This window comes from Enhydra lutris, unplaced genomic scaffold (genome assembly GCF_002288905.1).
Source record: "Enhydra lutris kenyoni isolate GAN:26980312 unplaced genomic scaffold, ASM228890v2 scaffoldscaffold39, whole genome shotgun sequence".
NCBI lineage: Eukaryota > Metazoa > Chordata > Mammalia > Carnivora > Mustelidae > Enhydra > Enhydra lutris.
In genome coordinates this window covers 26,120,807-26,138,584 of record NW_019154123.1, presented here as the reverse complement: position 1 = coordinate 26,138,584, position 17,778 = coordinate 26,120,807, and the positions used below count along the sequence as shown (strand labels likewise).

The 17,778-nt window shown below is 41.2% G+C and overlaps 1 protein-coding gene across 1 annotated transcript in view; it reads right to left on the bottom strand.

Moving 5' to 3' along the window:
* The window catches only part of LOC111154975 (kalirin), a 288,438-nt gene that overhangs the window by 199,954 nt on the left and 70,706 nt on the right, over positions 1-17,778 (bottom strand). Inside the window, exon 6 of the mRNA XM_022514930.1 lies at positions 13,309-13,431. Coding sequence (XP_022370638.1) covers positions 13,309-13,431 — 123 coding nt within the window. The remainder of the gene's footprint in view (positions 1-13,308; positions 13,432-17,778) is intronic.

Sequence of the window (17,778 nt, the reverse complement as noted above, 5' to 3'; positions counted from 1 at the left end):
AGCAAACACAGGATCACAATCACTCTCGTCAGGGAGGGACACATTTTAGTTGCCTAACTTCCATGTTTAGGATTAGAACCTCAGAAAAAAAAGATGCTCGAGGGGCGCCTGGATGGCTCAATTGGTTAAGCGGCTGCCTTAGGCTCGGGTCATGATTCCAGAGTCCTGGGATCAAGCCCCGCATCAGGCTCCCTGCTCAGCAGAGAGCCTGCTTCTCTCTCTCTCCCTCTCCCTGCCGCTCTGGTTACTTGTGCTTTCTCTCTAGCTCTCTGTCAAATAAACAAACAAACAAACAAACAAAAAAAGATCCTCGAGGTCAGGTGGAATGTGAAAGATCATCCAGTCCATTAGTTTCTGGAATTTAATATGCATCAGCTGGGGACCTTGTAAGCAGCCTGGGTCCCAGGCCCACTTGTGATGGAACCCATTGCTGTCAGCCCCTGCCTTCCAAGGGTTGTTTAGCTTCTGCTAGAGTCACGTCCCATAGGGCTTCTCCAGAAGTGAAGGTCCTGCCTTACCAGTTCTGCATCCTTGCTGTGCAAACTCTGTTCCAGGTTGGCAACAGATGCTGTGGCATGCCAAATATCCTTAATTTATCAAACAAGTATGCATCAGCACTTCATTCCTTTTTATGGGCAAGCAATATTCCATTATATGCATATACCATATTTTCTTTATCCATTCATCAGTTGATGGACAATTTGGGTTATTTACACCTTTTGGTTATTATGAATAATGTTTCTATAAACACTTGTGTACAATGTATGGACATTTTGTGTAACCATACGCTTTCATTTCTCTTAGATATATATATATAAGAATTGAATCATTGGGACATATGGTGACTCTATGTTTAACTGTTTTGAGTAACTGCCAGACTAAATTCTGAAGTGGCCACACCATGTTACACTCCTTCAGTGTATGAAGGAAAGTAAGAGGGTATAGATTGCTCAATGTCCTTGCTAACATTTGTTATCATCTGACTTTTTTATTAGAATCATTCTAATGGGTGTAAAATGATATCTCATTGTGGTTTTGATTTGCATTTCCCTGATGACTATCAATGTCAAGCATCTTTTCATACACTTATTGACCATCTTTGAAGACATGTCTATACTGATCCTTTGCCCATTTTTTTAAATTTATTTTTTCAGTGTTCCAAAATTCACTGTTTATGCACCACACTCAGTGCTCCATGCAATACGTGCCCTCCTTAATACCACTACCAGGCTCATTATCCCCCCACCCTTCCCTTCCAAAACCCTCAGTTTGTTTCTCATAGTCCACAGTCTCTCATGGTTCATCTCTCCCTCCAATTTCCCCCAATTTACTTCTCCTTTCCTTCTCCTAATATCCTCCATGTTATTCCTTATGCTCCACAAGTAAATGAAACCATATAATTGACTTTCTCTGCTTGACTTATTTCACTCAGCATAATCTCCTCCAGTCCTATCCATGTTGATACAAAAGTTGGGTATTCATCCTTTCTGATGGAGGTATAATACTCCACTGTATATATTGCCCATTTTTTTTAAAGAAAGCTCTACACCCAACATGAGGCTTGAACTCATGACCCCAAGATCAAGTGTTGTATGCTCTACTGAGTCAGCCAAGTGCCCCTCCTTTGTTCATTTTTTAATTAGGTTGTCCTTTCTTACTGGGTTGTAAGAATTCCTTATATATTCTATACACAACTCCCTTATCAGGTAAATGATTTGTAAACACTTTCTCCATTCTGTGGGTTATCTTTTCACTTTCTTGATTATATCTTTTGGAGCACAAAGTTTTTTAATTTTGATGAAGTCCAATTTATTTGTTTTTAATTTAATGTGAAGAAAGGGTCCAACTTCATTCTGTTGCATGGTTGTCCCAGAACCATTTGTTGAAAAAACTATTCTTTCCAGATTGAATGATCTTGGTATCTTTGTCAAAACTCAGCTGACCACAGACACACAGATTTATTTATAGACTCTCAATTCTGTTCCATTGATCTATATGTCTATCCCATGCTGGTACTATACTGTCTTGATTACTATCACTTTGTGGAAAGTTCTCAAGTCAGGAAATAGGAAGTCCTCCCACTTTTTCAAGACTGTTTTGGCTATTCTGGGTCCCATGTAATTCCATGTGATTTGAGAATCAGCTTCTACAAGCCAGCTGGGATTCTGATAGAAATGTGCTGAATCTGAAGACTGATTGCCATTTAACAATAAAGTCTTTCAATCCATGAATATGAGATGTTTTCCCCTTTATTTAGCTCTTTCTTTCAACAATGTTTTTGTAGTTTTCAGAGTACAAGTAGTACACCTCTATTGTTAAAAGTTTCCCAAGTATTTTATTCTTCTTGATGTTATTGTAAATGGAATGGTTTTCTTAATTTCATTTTCAGATTGTTCATTTTAAGCACATAGAAATACAATTGATTTTTGTATATTGATTGTGTATCTGCAACCTTACTGAACTCATTTACTACTTCTAATAATTTTTTAGTGAATGGCTTAGGATTTTCCATATGCAAGTTCATGTTATCTAAGAATAGAGATAGTTTTACTGCTTCCTTTCTTGTTTGGATGTTTTTTCTTTTTCCTGAATAACTGCCCTGGCTAGAAATTCCAATATTGAATAGAAAGTGACAAAAGCAAACAGCTTTGTCTTGTTCCCAATCTTAGGTGGAATATATCCTGTCTTTAAGCATTAAGTATGATATCAGATGTTGGTTTTTCATAGATAGATGCCCTTTAACAGGTTCAGAAAGTTCTCTTTTATTCCCATTTAGTTGCTTTTATTATGAAAAGGTGTTGGATTTTGTTAAATCCTTTTTCTAAGCCTACTGAGATTATCATGTGGTTTCTGTTTTTCACTCTACTGATGTTAAACCAACCTTACAATCCTGGAATAATTCTCATTGGTCATGGTATATAATTATTTCTATATGTTGCTGTATTTAGTTTGCTGGTATTTTACTGGAAATTTTTGCATCCATACTCGTTAGCAATGTGGGTCTGTATCTTTCTTCTTTTGAGTGATGTTTTTGTCTGGTTTTGGTATCTGGGGATATTACTGGACTAATTGAAAGAGGTGGAAAATATTCCCTTCTATTTTGGGTTAAAGCTTCTGAAAAATTAGAATTAATTTTTCTTTAAATGTTTCTTAGAATTCAGTGGCATCTGGGACTTCATCTTTGCCCATTTTACCTAAGTTTCTGATTTATTGGCATACAATTATTTGTAGTAATCCTTTATAACCCTTTTTATTTCTGTAAGGTTGGTAGTAATGTCTCTTTTTTCACTTCAGATTCTAGTAATTTTGTTTATCTTGGTCATTCTAGCTAAACATTTGTTAATTTTGTCTATCTTTTCAAAGAACCAGCTTTTGATTTTACTGTTGTTTTCTATTCTCTGATTCATTAATTTCAACTCTAATCTTTACTATTTCCTTATTTCTCCTTGCTTTAGGTTTAGTATGTTCTTTTTCCAGTGCCTTAAGGTGGAATGCTAGTTTATTAATTTCAAAAATTTTTAATACAGTATTTATAACTATAAATTTTTCTCTAAGCACTGTGTTACCTGTATCCTGTAAGTTTTAGTATGTTGTGCCTCATTTTCATTCATCTCAAAGTATTTCCCAATTTCTTATCTTTTTTTAGAGGGAGAGAGAGTGTGTGTGAGTGGGGAGGGGCAGAGGGAGAGAGAGAATCCCAAACAGGTCCCACACCCAGTGGGGAGCCCAACATAGGGCTCAATCTCACAAACCCGAGATCATGACCTGAGCCAAAATCAAGAGTTGGATGCTTAACTGACTAAGCCACCCAGTTGCCACTCCAATTTCTTTTTTATTTCTTCTTTGACTCATTTTATATTTAGGAGTGTGTTATTTAATTTCCACATATTTGCAAATTTCCCAAATTTCTTTCTGTTGCTGATTTCTAATTTTATTCCATTATGGTCAGAATTATATTATTTTTATCCTTTCTATTTATTGAGGTTTGTTTTATGACCTCACACATGATCTATTCTGGACAATTTTCATGTGCTCTTGGGAAACATGTATGGTCTCCTGTTGTTGGATGAAGTATTCTAGGATGTCTCTTAGGTCAGTTTGGTTTATAGCCTCTATTTTCTTGCTTCAGTTTTCCTATTTTCTCACTGATCTTCTGTCCATTATTGAAAGTGAGAGTGTCAAAGTCTCTATTATTGTAGGATTGTATTCTCCCTTACTTTCTCTCAGTTTCATTTCAAGTATTTTGGTGCTCTCTTGTTAGGTACTAGATAACTTTATATATAAAATATCCCACTGTATCTCTAGTAACATTTTTTGGGTTTGTTTTACAGTCTACTTAAAAGTCTGTTGTTAATGCAGCCACTCTGGCTTTCTTGTGGTTGCTGTTTGCATAATACATCTTTTTCCAACCTTTTACTTCCAAGGTATTATAATCTTTGAATCTGAAGTGTGTCTCCTATAGATGATCTATAGTTTGATCTTGTTGTTTCTTTTTTTAAAAATTCAGGCTGACAGTCTCTACTTTTGAGTAGAGTGTTTAACCCTTTCATATTTAATGTCATTATTGATATAGTTGGATTTATGTCTGCCATATTACTTTTAATCTACATCGCAATTTTTATACCTTTATTCTTCCTCTACTGCTTTCTTTTCCATTAGGTGAATATTTCATAATGTAGCATTTTAACATTTTTTTTTACATCTTTTAACATCTTTTTTTTTTAAACATTTTTTCACTATATTTTCTGAGTTATTTCCTTAACCACTGCTCTAGAGCTTACTATACACACTTCCCTTGTCAGAATCAGCTTCAGATGTAATTAATTCCAGTGAGTAAAAATGTTATTCCTATATTGCTTTATTCCCTTTTTCCCTTTTTCTGATATTATTATTATATATATTATGCCTATAAATGCTACAAACTTAAAGTTAGATTGTTATATTATCTATTTTATACATGTCTTTTAAAGAAGTAGAAATGAGAAAAAAAGAACAAGTGTATATTTACAGGTTTTGTCATATTAACCTCCTCATTTATCATTTCTGGGTCTTTTCATTAGCTCTTGTGGATTCAAATTACCATAGGAAGTAATATCCATATTTCAATACAGCTTTGTTCCAACTCAACACTTGTGCTTTACTGGCACATATATTTCTGTATGTTATAGGCCCAATAGCACATTATACACATTTTGTACAATTAATTTTTAAATCAACTAAGAGAAAAAGAAGAAATATGCATTCATGTTGTCTTTTATAGTTACATAATTACCTTTACTGGTACTCTGTCTTTTTGTGTGGATTCAAATTACTGTTTAGAGTCTTCTTTTGTAATTTCTCATAAAGTGTGTCTGCTGGAAACAACTTTTCTCAGTATTTGTTTAGCTGAGGATATCTTTATTTCACCTTCATTGTGAAGGCTAGCTTTGCTGGATATAGGATTCTTGGTTGACAGTGTTTTCCTTTGAGCACTTTGAATATATTATCTTACTTCTGACCTCCATTGTTCCTGATAAGAAATCAGCTTTAAACTTATTGGAATTCCCTTGTGACAAGTCAGTTTTCTTATGCTGCTTTTAAGATTTTCTCTTTGTCTTTGCTTTCAGTATTTTTTAGAGGGGGGGAGGGGCAAGGGAAGAGGGGGAGAGAGAGAGAGAGAGGGAGAGAGATAATTTTTAAGCTCCATTCCCACATGGGGCTTGATCTCAGGACACTGAGACCATGACCTGAGCTGAAATCAAGATTGAATGCTTAACCAACTGAGCCACCCAGGTGCCCCTGCTTTCACTATTTTTAGTATGATGTGTCTGTTTGTAGGTCTCTTTGCAGTTATCCTCCTTAGAGCTTCCTATGCTTCCTAGCTCTGTAATGTTTTTTTAATGAATTTGGGAAGATTTCAGCCATTATTTCTTCTGATACTTTTTATATTCTATTCTCTCCTCTCCTTCTAGTACTCCCATTATGCATATGTTGGTATACTTACTGTTATACCATATTTTTCTGAGGTCCTGTTTTTTTTTCATTCTTTTTCTCTCCATTCTTCAGATTGTATAATTTATATTGATCTATTTTCAAGGTTGCTAATTCTTTCTTCTGCCAGTTCAAATCTACTATTGAGCTTTCTAGTGAATTTTTCATTTCAGCAATTGTATTTTTCAACTCCAGAATTTCCTTTTGGTTCATTTTTATAATTACTCTTTACTGATATTCTCTGTTTAAGGAGACATTATCATCAAACTTTTTTTTACTTCTTCAATAATTGTTTCCTTTAGTTTCATTTTTTAAAATTTAAGATCAATTAGCCAACTTATAGTACATCATTAGTTTCAAATGTAGTGTTCAATAATTTATCAGTGTCATTAAAAAAACACTTATAATGGCTACTTTGAAATTTTTGCTAAATCTGACATCTGGTCACTCTCACAGGCAATTTCTGTTCCTTGGTCTTTCCAGTGGTCTTTCCAGATAAAACGCTTTTTATCTGGTGTTTTTTTTTTTTTTTCTTCTTCTTTTTTTCCTGGTCCTATTTTTTCTATCCCTTTGCATGTCTTCTTTTTCTTCTTCTTCTTCTTCTTTTTTTTTGAAACTGAACATTTTAGATAGTATATTATAACACTCTGGGTCCTCATCCCCCACTTCTGGGGCTTGCTAATATTATTTGCTTATTTGTTTTGTGATTGGCTGGACTATTTTAGTTAAGACTATTTCCACCTCAGCTCCCACAGTGGGTGACCTCTGATGTTCCCCAGGTGGTACTGCTTTGGGTATTCCCATGGTCACCCTGGGATGAGAATGGTCTTGGTAGTGCTCTCTTTAATTTTCTCTTTCTTTGACCACACGTAGCTATTAAATTCTACTAATGGCCAGGTGATTATTCTATTATTTTTTAAATGCTCCATAGACCTATCCAACCAAATTTAGTCTCCTTTGAAGGGAGAGTCTATGAGGTCTGTGTTTGAGATTTGTTCTGTCCCCAGAAGGTCTCTATCCTCAGTTCTCTCTACCACATTAGCCTGCCTACTATTTATCCTGTATCTCCAATGACTCTACCAATCTTCTCCCAATTGTTTTCACCAGAATCTCCTTAAGGGTATGTTTGACACTGCTGTTGGCTTAAACTTCTCTACTCTCTGTTGCAAATGAGGTCAGTTCCCTTAGGAAAAGACTTGGAGTTCTCTGTTTTAGTTTGCTTCCACCCCCCAGGCAAAATCTCTGAGCCATGATTCTGGGGGTAGAGTATGGGACAATGGTGTACTTCCTGAGTGACACTCTCCCCCCCACACACACTACCTTAGCAGCTGAAAATTCAGTGAATTTTCAGCATGAGTAGCCTCAGGCCTCAGTTTGCCTCTCCCAGCATGGAACCTCTGCCTTACAAGCTGGGGCAAGGGATATTGGGGCCTAGGATGCTCAGCAGTGTTGTACCTATGGAGAACCTCTGTTCCATGAGTAGGAGCTAGGCAGAAGAAGGAGATCCCCCTGCTTGGCCACACTCACCCAGAACTTAGCTTCAGCAACAGGTTATTTGGGACAGGATAAGAAATGTCCTGTGATGACAGTCCTTCAACTGGGAGCTGGGGGCCCTGTGTTCTTGGTTTCGCCAATTTGGAAGGCAATTTCATCTTACTGAACTGGGAAGGGAGAGGGAGAGAGGGCATCTTGGTTCAAATACTGTAGACTCAATGTTCTTGTTGAGTTTTTGTAGATTTTCTTGAATAAACATTTCTTCACTTGCTGAACGCACTTAGGACCATTTCCAGAGACTTTAAACAGTTGTTGTAAAATAATTATCACCAAAAATAATTAAATTAAATTAAATTAAATTATTTTTACCAGTTCCCCTAGAGAGTGGGTCTGTGGAGCTCCTCATGCTATCATAGTGGAAGTGGACTTTCAGAACTTTGATGTTTTATTTTTTGGGAGTGAGTGTTTCATACTTAAAGATTCCATAGAACAATAGTTCTCTAACTTCAATGTGCATATAAATCACCTGCAGGCAACCTGTTAAAAATGCAGGTTCCTAGGGCCCCATTCTCCAGAGATTATGATTGCCTATGACTAGGGTGCGAGCCAAAAGAAATATGCATTTTTAGCAAACTCACTACATTATTCTTTATTATTTAAGATCAATTTATTTATTTGAGAGAGAGCTTGTGTGAGTTGGGAGAGTGGGAGAAAGAGAGAGAGAGAGAATCCTCAAGCAGACTCCCCACTGAGCACAAAGCCCCACGCAGGGCTCAATCACAGGACCCTGAGATCATGACCTGAGCCAAAATCAAGAGTTGGATGCTCAGCCAACTGAGCCACCCAGGCATCTCTCCCTATGTGATTCTTTGAAAAAATTGTACTATAAAGACAAATGCACACCAGACAAAATAGATCTCTTTTTCTTCCTTCTCCTTCTCCTCCTCCTCCCTTCTTCTTCTTCATCTTTTACTTCTTTAAACAGGTTCTATGTCTACTAAGGATCAAATACAGGCTATTTAAACATCACAATTGTGTGTGTGTGTGTGTGTGTGTGTGTGTGTGTGTGTGTGTGTGTGGTGTGTTTACACTGAAATCTAGAAACATCATCTTTATAAAAAGTGCTCCCTGTTTGGGGTTGGGGAAGTGCTATAGAATCATGGTTTGGGGATGCCAAGCATCAAAGATCACAGATGACCCCAAAGCAAGGCTTCTCAAATTGGGGTCAGGAGACCTGCCTCAGCATCTTTAATTCTCTTATACCAGATCTGACTTTCCCTTGTTGCTACCATTTTGCAATTTTCCCTCAAAACAAAGAGAAAGAACACCACGGGTTTTGCTCCAATTGGCCTAATTTACACACAAATGGCAATATGTGCTTCTGGTGAACAAATTAATAGGATTAAAGCAGCTATCAAACATGCTATAGCAGAAAGGATTCCTACCACCCAGCTGCACACGGTTATCACTAATGTGAATCCTCACAGTCATAATAATAGAAAATGAACATCATTTCATATTTTAAAACTCTAGACAGAAGCCATTAGCAATTTATTTTTTTCCCAAAGAACCAGCTAATTAAAACTGTAAATAAGCTGCATTACGTTTGGATTTACTCCTGTGAGTGTCTTTTTCACAAAGAAATAGAACATGGATGGCTACATGACTGTTTGATTGCATAGTACAGCTCAACCATACTTCCATCTGTCCACACTCTCATCAGAGAAGGCCAGACTCAGAGGAAAGAGAATTTGTGAGAAAGGATTCCACAATGACAGGCAGAATTAAGCAAGAGGGAGGCCTCAGAGAGTTCAAGAAACCTGGCTTTCTGAGGCACTGTAAGAAGCCTGAGAATATTTTCCTACTAGGTTTAGTAGATAGGATGACATTATTGTTATTATTATTATCATTGTCGTTGCTGTTGTTATTTTGAAGATCAAAAAACTAGAATTTCCCAGTGGGAATTGTAAAAACAAACAAACAAACAACAAAAAAAAAAACCAAAAAGCAAAACAAAACAAAAAAAACTTGTTATGGAAAAAATCCGAAGATCAACCAATTTTAAACTTTTTCTTTCAGAGTTGCTCATGTACCTTACTCAGTAGGGTAACACTCCCCCACTCTTGGTATGTTAATAATTGATGGCCTTTATCGGTACCAATCCATTGATAGAACTTAGGAATTTCTGGCTTTTCTTCCATGATTTAATGATACGTAATTATTTCTCAGCAGTGGAGTTGGGTCTTTAACCAGTATATAAAATTAGACACATGAAAACAAAAGCCTGATACAGTAAAAGTTGGTTGATTTTATTTGTAAAACAATATACCTAGAAATTCTTTAATTATGAGTTCTTTGATCCATCACAGACCATTAATTACTATCAATAAAAAAAATGAGCTTTGTGTCAGGGTTGACTGTCTATTAAAAAATGTACCTGACTCCTCATTTAAATTGAGTTTCTTTTATTATACCCTATTATAGCATACCTTACTCTTCCAACATAACACTTACTTGTTTGTAATTATATATTTATTTGTGAGATGATTTATTAAACATCTGTCTCTCCACTGGACCCTCCATGGGGCAGACCATCTCTCTTTTGTTCGCCACCATATGCCCACTATCCAGTACAACAGCTGATCCTTAATTATCTGGGGAATGAATGCATGAAGAAATCATGAAGTTCTTAAGATCTTAAACTGGGGAGGTGGACTGAAAGGCTTTAGGATACTCTTCAATCCCCTGAAATTATCTAAAAAAAAAAAAATGCTCATATACACATTAATCTGGGGAGAGGACCCACAAGCTTCCTTAGATTTCTAGGGGTCTGTGACCTCCCCAAAAGATATGGAGTCACTAGCCTATTTCAGCAATGAATACTGAAAGAACTTACCTATAACCTGAAACAAAGCACACTACATGTGCATTTCCATGGACAGATTGTGGGTATATGTATAGGTGGGTGTATAATTTCCAAGAACAGAAAGAGAAATGCCTCAGTGAATTTACAGAACAATCCACAATCCCACTTCCCTGAGTAGTGGATCCTTCTATAGTCACCGGGCTCCAGCAGTAGCTGCTTGCATTCATCTGTTTCTTGGCAGCAACATCCATCACTCAGGCCAGAGAAAATGAGTCTGTAATTCCCTCCTTTCACCTGTTTGGGATGCTGACATCCTTCTTTGTGGGAGTTGCTTTTACTAACAAACCTGTAAACCTACAGGTTAACAAAGGCACAGGAGGGAGGCATGTTTATAAAGCACTGGTGCCCAGACAATTTGATCAAACAACCCTGGGATGTCCCTTGCCTTGCCCTCCAGCCAGAGAGGAGAGCCAGCCTAATCCGTCCAAGGAGGCCTCTGCGAGTGGCCTGACTTCACAGTTGGCCGTGGGAGACCATGAGATGCGCTGAACATGCTAATTGGCTGTTGTATATTAAATCTCCTCTTTTCTCTCTCCCAGCTCCACAAGATATTTCCCTTCAGTAAATTTCCTCCCTTGTTTTTTGTCCTGAAAATGGAGACTTCAGAAGTCAGTTTGTCGGGAGAAAGGTTTCTGTTGTGCCATTAACTCCCAGTGATCCATATGAACAGAGAGGGGCTGTGGAGCAGATCATTCAACTGCTCTACTTAGCTTTGTAGTTTCTTGTTTTGAGGGGCTTGGTGGCAGACTTGCCTCCCTAATTACGTTTCTCTTCGCTTCTTATCAAAATGAGTTTGTCTGCCTCAGGGCCAAGCAGTTGGGTGACATGAAGATTCTGACACAGAATTTGTCAAACTCACCAGGGAAGCCCACAAGGTACCCAGATAATCAAACTTGACTAGATTTGAGTTCACATTCTTAATCACCTGTGATCAATTGCTTTGCTCCTCTGTGCCTAAATCGAGCAAGGGATGGGACATAATTATAGGAGACTGGTTAGACAGAAATGAGTCCTTACATGCAGATGAAGACCCAAGTCTGTTGTAGGTACAAACTGATAACAAGATCACTGTTGATGTTTTCCCTGCCTGGTCCCACAACCTGTTATTCTGCGGCCACAGTTGTCTTACTCTGCTAATTTCATGATGATCGTCTCCACGACCTCTCCACCTGGCTATGGTTCCTGGGGCTAGTCATCATGGCTGTTGGCAGATACCTCACATTTTCCTCCCTAGCACGTGGTAGGACCACATATCCCCACCCGGCAAGTTTGACGTGGCCATATGCCTGGTGGTGGCTAACGAGGTGGGATGTGTCACTTCTAAGCAGAAGCTTCAAAGCCAGCACGCATGGGACAGGCAGCAACATCTGAGGCAGCAGCCTCTCCGTCCGCCTGAGTCCCAGGGGACTGTGATGAGTAGAGCTCCTCCCAGCCAGTGATGGGCATGTGATAGGCCCAAGAAATAAATCCCTGCGGCTTTATACGAGTGAGGTATTCGGGTTCTCAGTTAACTCAGCATATCTCTATCACTACACATCTCAAGCTGCACCATGATTGGGTTATTTCCCCAACTAGACACCATACAACTTAAGGCCAATTTGTTTCTTCTTCAGTACATGAAGTCTGGTACACAGCGTATTTAAAACAACCTAGTAGAAAATGAAATTCTCTTGCTTTTTGGCCTCCGTGATCCTCCATGTTTACATTTTTCTAAAACTTGCTCCCTTCTCAGCATCACTGGCTGAAATAAGGTGTCTTTGTGTTCAGATGGATGGGGGATGGTGGAGCTATTCTTTTGGACAAGGAGCACAAATAGGAAGAGTGGGCAGAAGATAGAGTGAGGTAAGTTGAGGCATAATTAGGCTACAGGCATTTTGAATACAGTGGGTTCAAAGGGCAGACAAGATCTTGAAAAAAAGTCTTGGGGCAACCACGTGGAAAAAACAGTATCCCAGAGTATTAGGCTTACAAGTGATCATGGGTTTTATCTGGACTAGACTCCTACATCACCATCACCACCATCATTATTATCATACCAATATTAACTGACAACCTGCAATGTACCAGGCACAACTCCAACTGACTTTACAATCGACTCATCGGCTCCTCACAACAACCTTACAAGGTAGCTATTATTTCCATTTTATGAATGAATGAAGAACCTGAAGGCCAGGGAAGGAAATTCCCTACAGCCACACAGCTAGCAAATATTCCTCTGTGAATTCAGCATCTGCTTGAACACTCTGCAGCCTCAGGACTTCACTAACCCCCAGTGCATCCCGTCTCCCTGAGCCATGTGCTTGCCTCCCCCTCCAAATGCACTCCTCTGGACGGTCCTGCCTCCTAGACCAACACAGAGTAATTCTAGCATTCTCTTTCCAAAGGCAGCCCTGTCAATATCTAAAGACATCACCTGCATGTCCCTTAAGGCTCCTCTTCTCCAGTATAAACAGCCCCAATTCACTCAGCTATTTCCAGTGAAATGTTTCCAGTGAGCCTGAGGTCCCTCACCATCCCCGCTCAGTGACTCACATATGCCCGGGACCAAAAGATGTGGTTAAACCAGCAGAATGGAACCCGCAACTTTCCCTTATCATCTGTGCTGAGCAAATGCCTTCTACAACCCCAGCACCTTCCTTCCACCAAGCAAAGCAGAGTCCAGAGGCAGAAATGGGCCATAATCTGCTATAGGCACGGCTGGCTGGCCACACGTCCTGCACACAACCCCATGGAGTGCTAAAGTTGGCATGTTCAGAGTCCCTCCCGCTTACTCAGGTCTCAAGTCTGTTTCTATCCCACCCCCCTCCCATTCCTCCCCTCACTGTCCTGCCTCCAGAGGTGGTGCTGAGAATGCCCTCCACTCACCATGGAGTTCATGGCCCCCCACTCACCATGGAGTTCATGGCCCCCCCACTCACCATGGAGTTCATGGCGAAGTGATTGTGCTGCGTCTGGAGGTCTAGGGCATGCTGGTAGCTCACGCCGATCTCTGTGTGGCTCTGGAGGAATAACTCCTTGTTGTGGCTTATCCAGTCAAACATCTAGAGGGGACAAGAAGGTACGCAGTAGTCAGAAGGGCCATGGGCCCAACAATGCGAAACTCTCAGAGCTACTGGAAGGAAAAAAGAGTCCTCCTGCTGGTGCCCAGTGAGAACCAGTCATTATTCTCAGAGTGGGGGTGGCCCACAGCCCAGTTCCCAGGAAAGCCCTCACTTTTAGCATAAGGATGCATCATCAGCCTCTGTGTTACCATATAGAGCCTAAGGGAAAAAGAGAAAATGAGTAAGAATCAGGGAGATGGCAGAAGCAGCTGTTTTATTGTCCCTATCAACTGCTTTTTGTAAAAACATTTAGAAAGCCTCAAAAGGGCCCCAGGCTTGCTTTGGGGACGGGGCTGAGGGGCACGTGGTGGCTGAATCCATTCCCTACTGCAGTAGAAGAGAGAAACCTTATTGGAAGCAACAGGGCATCCTAACATGCCCTGTCCCATATCACATTGCCCAATCACACACATTGTTGCATCGACTTTAGACTATGCCACCTTTTCTTGTAACTCAGTAGTCTCCCAATTCCAGGGTTTCTACTATAATCCATCAGGAACCAGAAGAGGAGGATTTTAAGGATAGGCTGAGTTCTGGCTGGCACGGTGAGCACTGAGCTATTTTCCTCCTCCTTAGCTCTGTGCCCTGGTTTTGTTTGTTTGTTTGTTTGTTTAGGCTTTTACCTCTCTCCCAGGCAGCCCACACACATTAAGGGGATGTGACCAGAACCCCAATTCCAAGGGAGGGATCACTCTAAGGGTTATCCATCCTCGGGACATCAGATCTAAACCAATCAGTGTAGGATCTTTCCCAGCCAATGGGACTGTCTCAGAAACAGGAATGCTACCTGATTCAGTACAATAAAATATGGGGGGACATCTGCCTAGAAGCATCTGGGAAAACAGACCCTACTTCTTAGATATAACTTCTCTTCCTCTGATACTGTCATGGTGATTCTGAGCCTCAAACTGTTGCAGTCATTCTGCGGGCAGCTTAAGGGGGAAGCCCATGAGAGAGAAAGGGTGTAGATCCCTGACTGAGCTTTGCCTGATCTCTGCCTTGTCTCTGGACTTCCTAGTACCTGAGCCAAGAAATCCTCTTTATCATTCAGGTATAATCAAGTGATATAGCCAGGAAAGGTGTGAAGCCTTTGGAAAAAAGGACTCCTCTACTTGAACTGAGGCTCCATACTTGGGATGGGCTCAGCTGCAGGGTATAGCAGGGTATAGGAGGGAGGAGCTGAGCACAGGTGCAGGCTGGGCAGTGGCAAAGATGGCACTTGCCTTCCTGGAGGTAGGAGCCCAGACTCATTTATTATTTCCCTTTGGATAGTAAAGTGACTTTACTTTTTCAGTTATAGTCAACCAATATTTGCAGGACGCCTGCTATGTGCCAGGCACTGTCCAAGGCAATGGAAAAGCAAAAGTGACTAACATGTGGTCCTTGAGCTTCAGTGGGTCAAAGCCCAGCATGGAAAGCAAACAAGGACTCAGATATAGTGTTAGTACAATGTGGCATAGGACTTGAATAAAAACACGACTTGAAAAAAATCTCTATCTAGATAAAGTCCCATATGTTCTACCAAGCTAGCAGCTACCCTTAATGGAATGAGAACAAGGAAGGGCAGAGAAGGCTTCCCAGAGGAGGTGCCAACCTGAGCTGAGCCCTCAGGTAGGTTAGCCATGTGGAGATGGGAGGGATGTGAGCTCCAGGCAATGGGGAGACCAAAGAAGCAGAACTCAGGGCAGCCCAGTGTGTGGAGGGCTCTGAAAGCATTCCAGCTGTGCTTCTGAAGTCTGAAGTGAGAAGATAGGGCTGGAGAGGTAGCTGGGACAGCCGACCATGGACAGCCCTAGAGATAGGCTTTAGGAAACCTGGACTATATTCTGTGGACAGCAAGCGGTGTGGAAGGTTTTAAGCCAAGCAGTGAAGTGTGACGTGAGCTTTGATCGCAGTGTGGGATGTGGGCAGGAGGGACAGGGAGAAGGGTTAGAGGCTGTTGCAGTAATCCTGGTGAGGGGTGCAGTGAAAACCTGGAAGCCAGGCTCAGGGGTGTGACAGGGGAGTCTGCAAAGCGGGCAGGCTTGAGAGCTCCTAGGAAAGGGATGAAGACCCCTAATTGTTTGGGGAGGGAGGGCGAGGAAGAGCTAAGGAACAGCCAGGAGTCTGGCACGGCACCCTGGGTCCTCGTAGGAAATTTGCCACCACAATTGCTACCTAAAAAGGAGGTAAGAAGCTGGGGTGGGAGTCGGGAGATAGTGAGTTCTGTGTTAGATGTGCCAAGTTTGACAGGCTTACGAGAGTTTCAAGCAGAGGTGTGCTGCGGGCAGTGAGGCTTCTGTGTCTGGGGGTCAGGAGAGAAACATTGAGGCTGTGACAACTTACACGTAAGTATAAACCCAAAACCTTCTGAAGACGAACATGTTTGATCTGGAGGCGATTCTCTTTTTTGAATTCCCCACATCACTCCCAGCTGCCCATCTGGATAATAAAGAAAGGATGAAAGTGTCTCTCTTCACTTCCGGGTGTCAGAGGACATTTCCGGCTGCCAGAGGACGTTTCCGGCTGGGGGCTCCCGCAGAGGCTGGGCCAACATCTGCTGTGTGCACTAGCCTGGGTCCGCCAGCCTCAGTCAGTCTCACGGGGACTTTGATTTTTTTTTCCCCTCAATTATTATTAAGGACAAAGGAAAAAAGAAGACAAATGTCCCAGGAGTATAGAGGAATCTTATTCTGTAATTTTTGGTCTTTAAAATTCTGCCTCTCAACCCCATTTTAAAATAATTTCTCATCTCTTTTCTTCATTGACAAAAGAATCAATAAAGTTAATGAAACTCTGAAATGCCTGAAGTCCACAGAATCTGTGATGAAAAGCACTCACTCCACATACTTTCTTGGGTATCCCAGTGGCCGAGAAGTGACCTTCCCTATACTTTCTGTTCGACAAATACCTAGACATGCAAACCAGCAGTGGAGTTCCCTGCTAGCACCAGAACGATGAGATTACCTGGTGCCAGGTGGGGCTGGACTACAGAGCAGGGATTGCTGGACGGGGGCCAGTTAGGGTGGAAAGGAAGAGAAGGGAACTAAAGGACAGGCAAGAGGAGGGAGCACTGGAGGAATCCATTCAGCTGGATTCTGCCTCCCACTCGGAGCCTCCTAGCAGCTCTCCAGGGGCCAGGGATTCTGGCAAGATCAGCTGTGCTAGAGGCAGTGCTCCAAAGAGGTGACATATCTCTATAGCTGGGAAGAAAGAAAAAGAGCTACTCTGGGGACCAGACAGTCCCATGTGATATCAGAAACCAGAGTCTCTCCAAGGTGCCTATTGCTTAAGAGACAGTCTTGAGTCTTCTCTGGGCCTGAGTCTACTGCCTCATGGTATATGGCTTGCACCCTTAGAGGCCTGGTTGTCTGCAAGCGTAACAGTCATTTCTGCTGCATTTAGTGCCTCTGGCTGTGGAGAGAATGCACGTACATGTACGTACACGTGCACGTGTGTGTGCACTCATGGGCAAGTGTGCAGCGAGCAGGATGAGGTCTCGGCTGGCTCCAGGCTTGGTTCTGCCACTAACTCCCTATGAGACTGTGGGCAAGTCTCATTTTTGGGTTCCTCCTCATTTTCAAGGGATACATGGTTCCCAGAAAGGAGGTAAGCTCCTGCTTTAAATTCAAGCCCAATTTGGAAACTTACGAAATATATTTTTTTCATTCAGAATAAAATAGTTTTAATGAGTCTCCTGGATCAGAAGGTATGTATATTCATTGCTGCAACTTACATTTCTAACTTTTGAGGTAAAGAATGACAGTGAGAAAACTGGCATTATTTGATAGCCAGAGAAAGGCAATTTGTTAGTCTCAGCCATGATATTTGTCTGGGGTGTTAGAGTTCAGAATGTCAGTGCAAAAAGCATTTTGTCTGTGCTCTTGGCACTGATGCAATAAAGAATTAGAGATCAGTGTCCAAAGTGAAAGCAGAAAACTGTTTTTATTAAAGCAACTGTACCCTCTCTAGGGGAGAGCAGGCAAGGTTCTGTGAGGTGGAGCCGGCCCCTATGTTGTTTTGGGACTGCATACTTAGTGGGTCTTTCTGGGCTGGGAGGAGTGGTGATGTACAGGGGGGTGATCTCTGATACAGGCTGTTTCCAATCATTTTGGGGCTACTCTCACAGGTTGGGAGGGGGAGTTTTTGACCTTATACGGTTGGTACCAGTACCATCCTGGCAGCCTTTCTCCAAGGGGCAGGGCTGTAACAGCAAGGCAAATACATTATAATAAGTCTAGGGGTGACCGTGGGGCAGAGGTAGAAGAGGAAAGCCTGCTCTACACCTGTGGGTCTCCATCTGTCAGT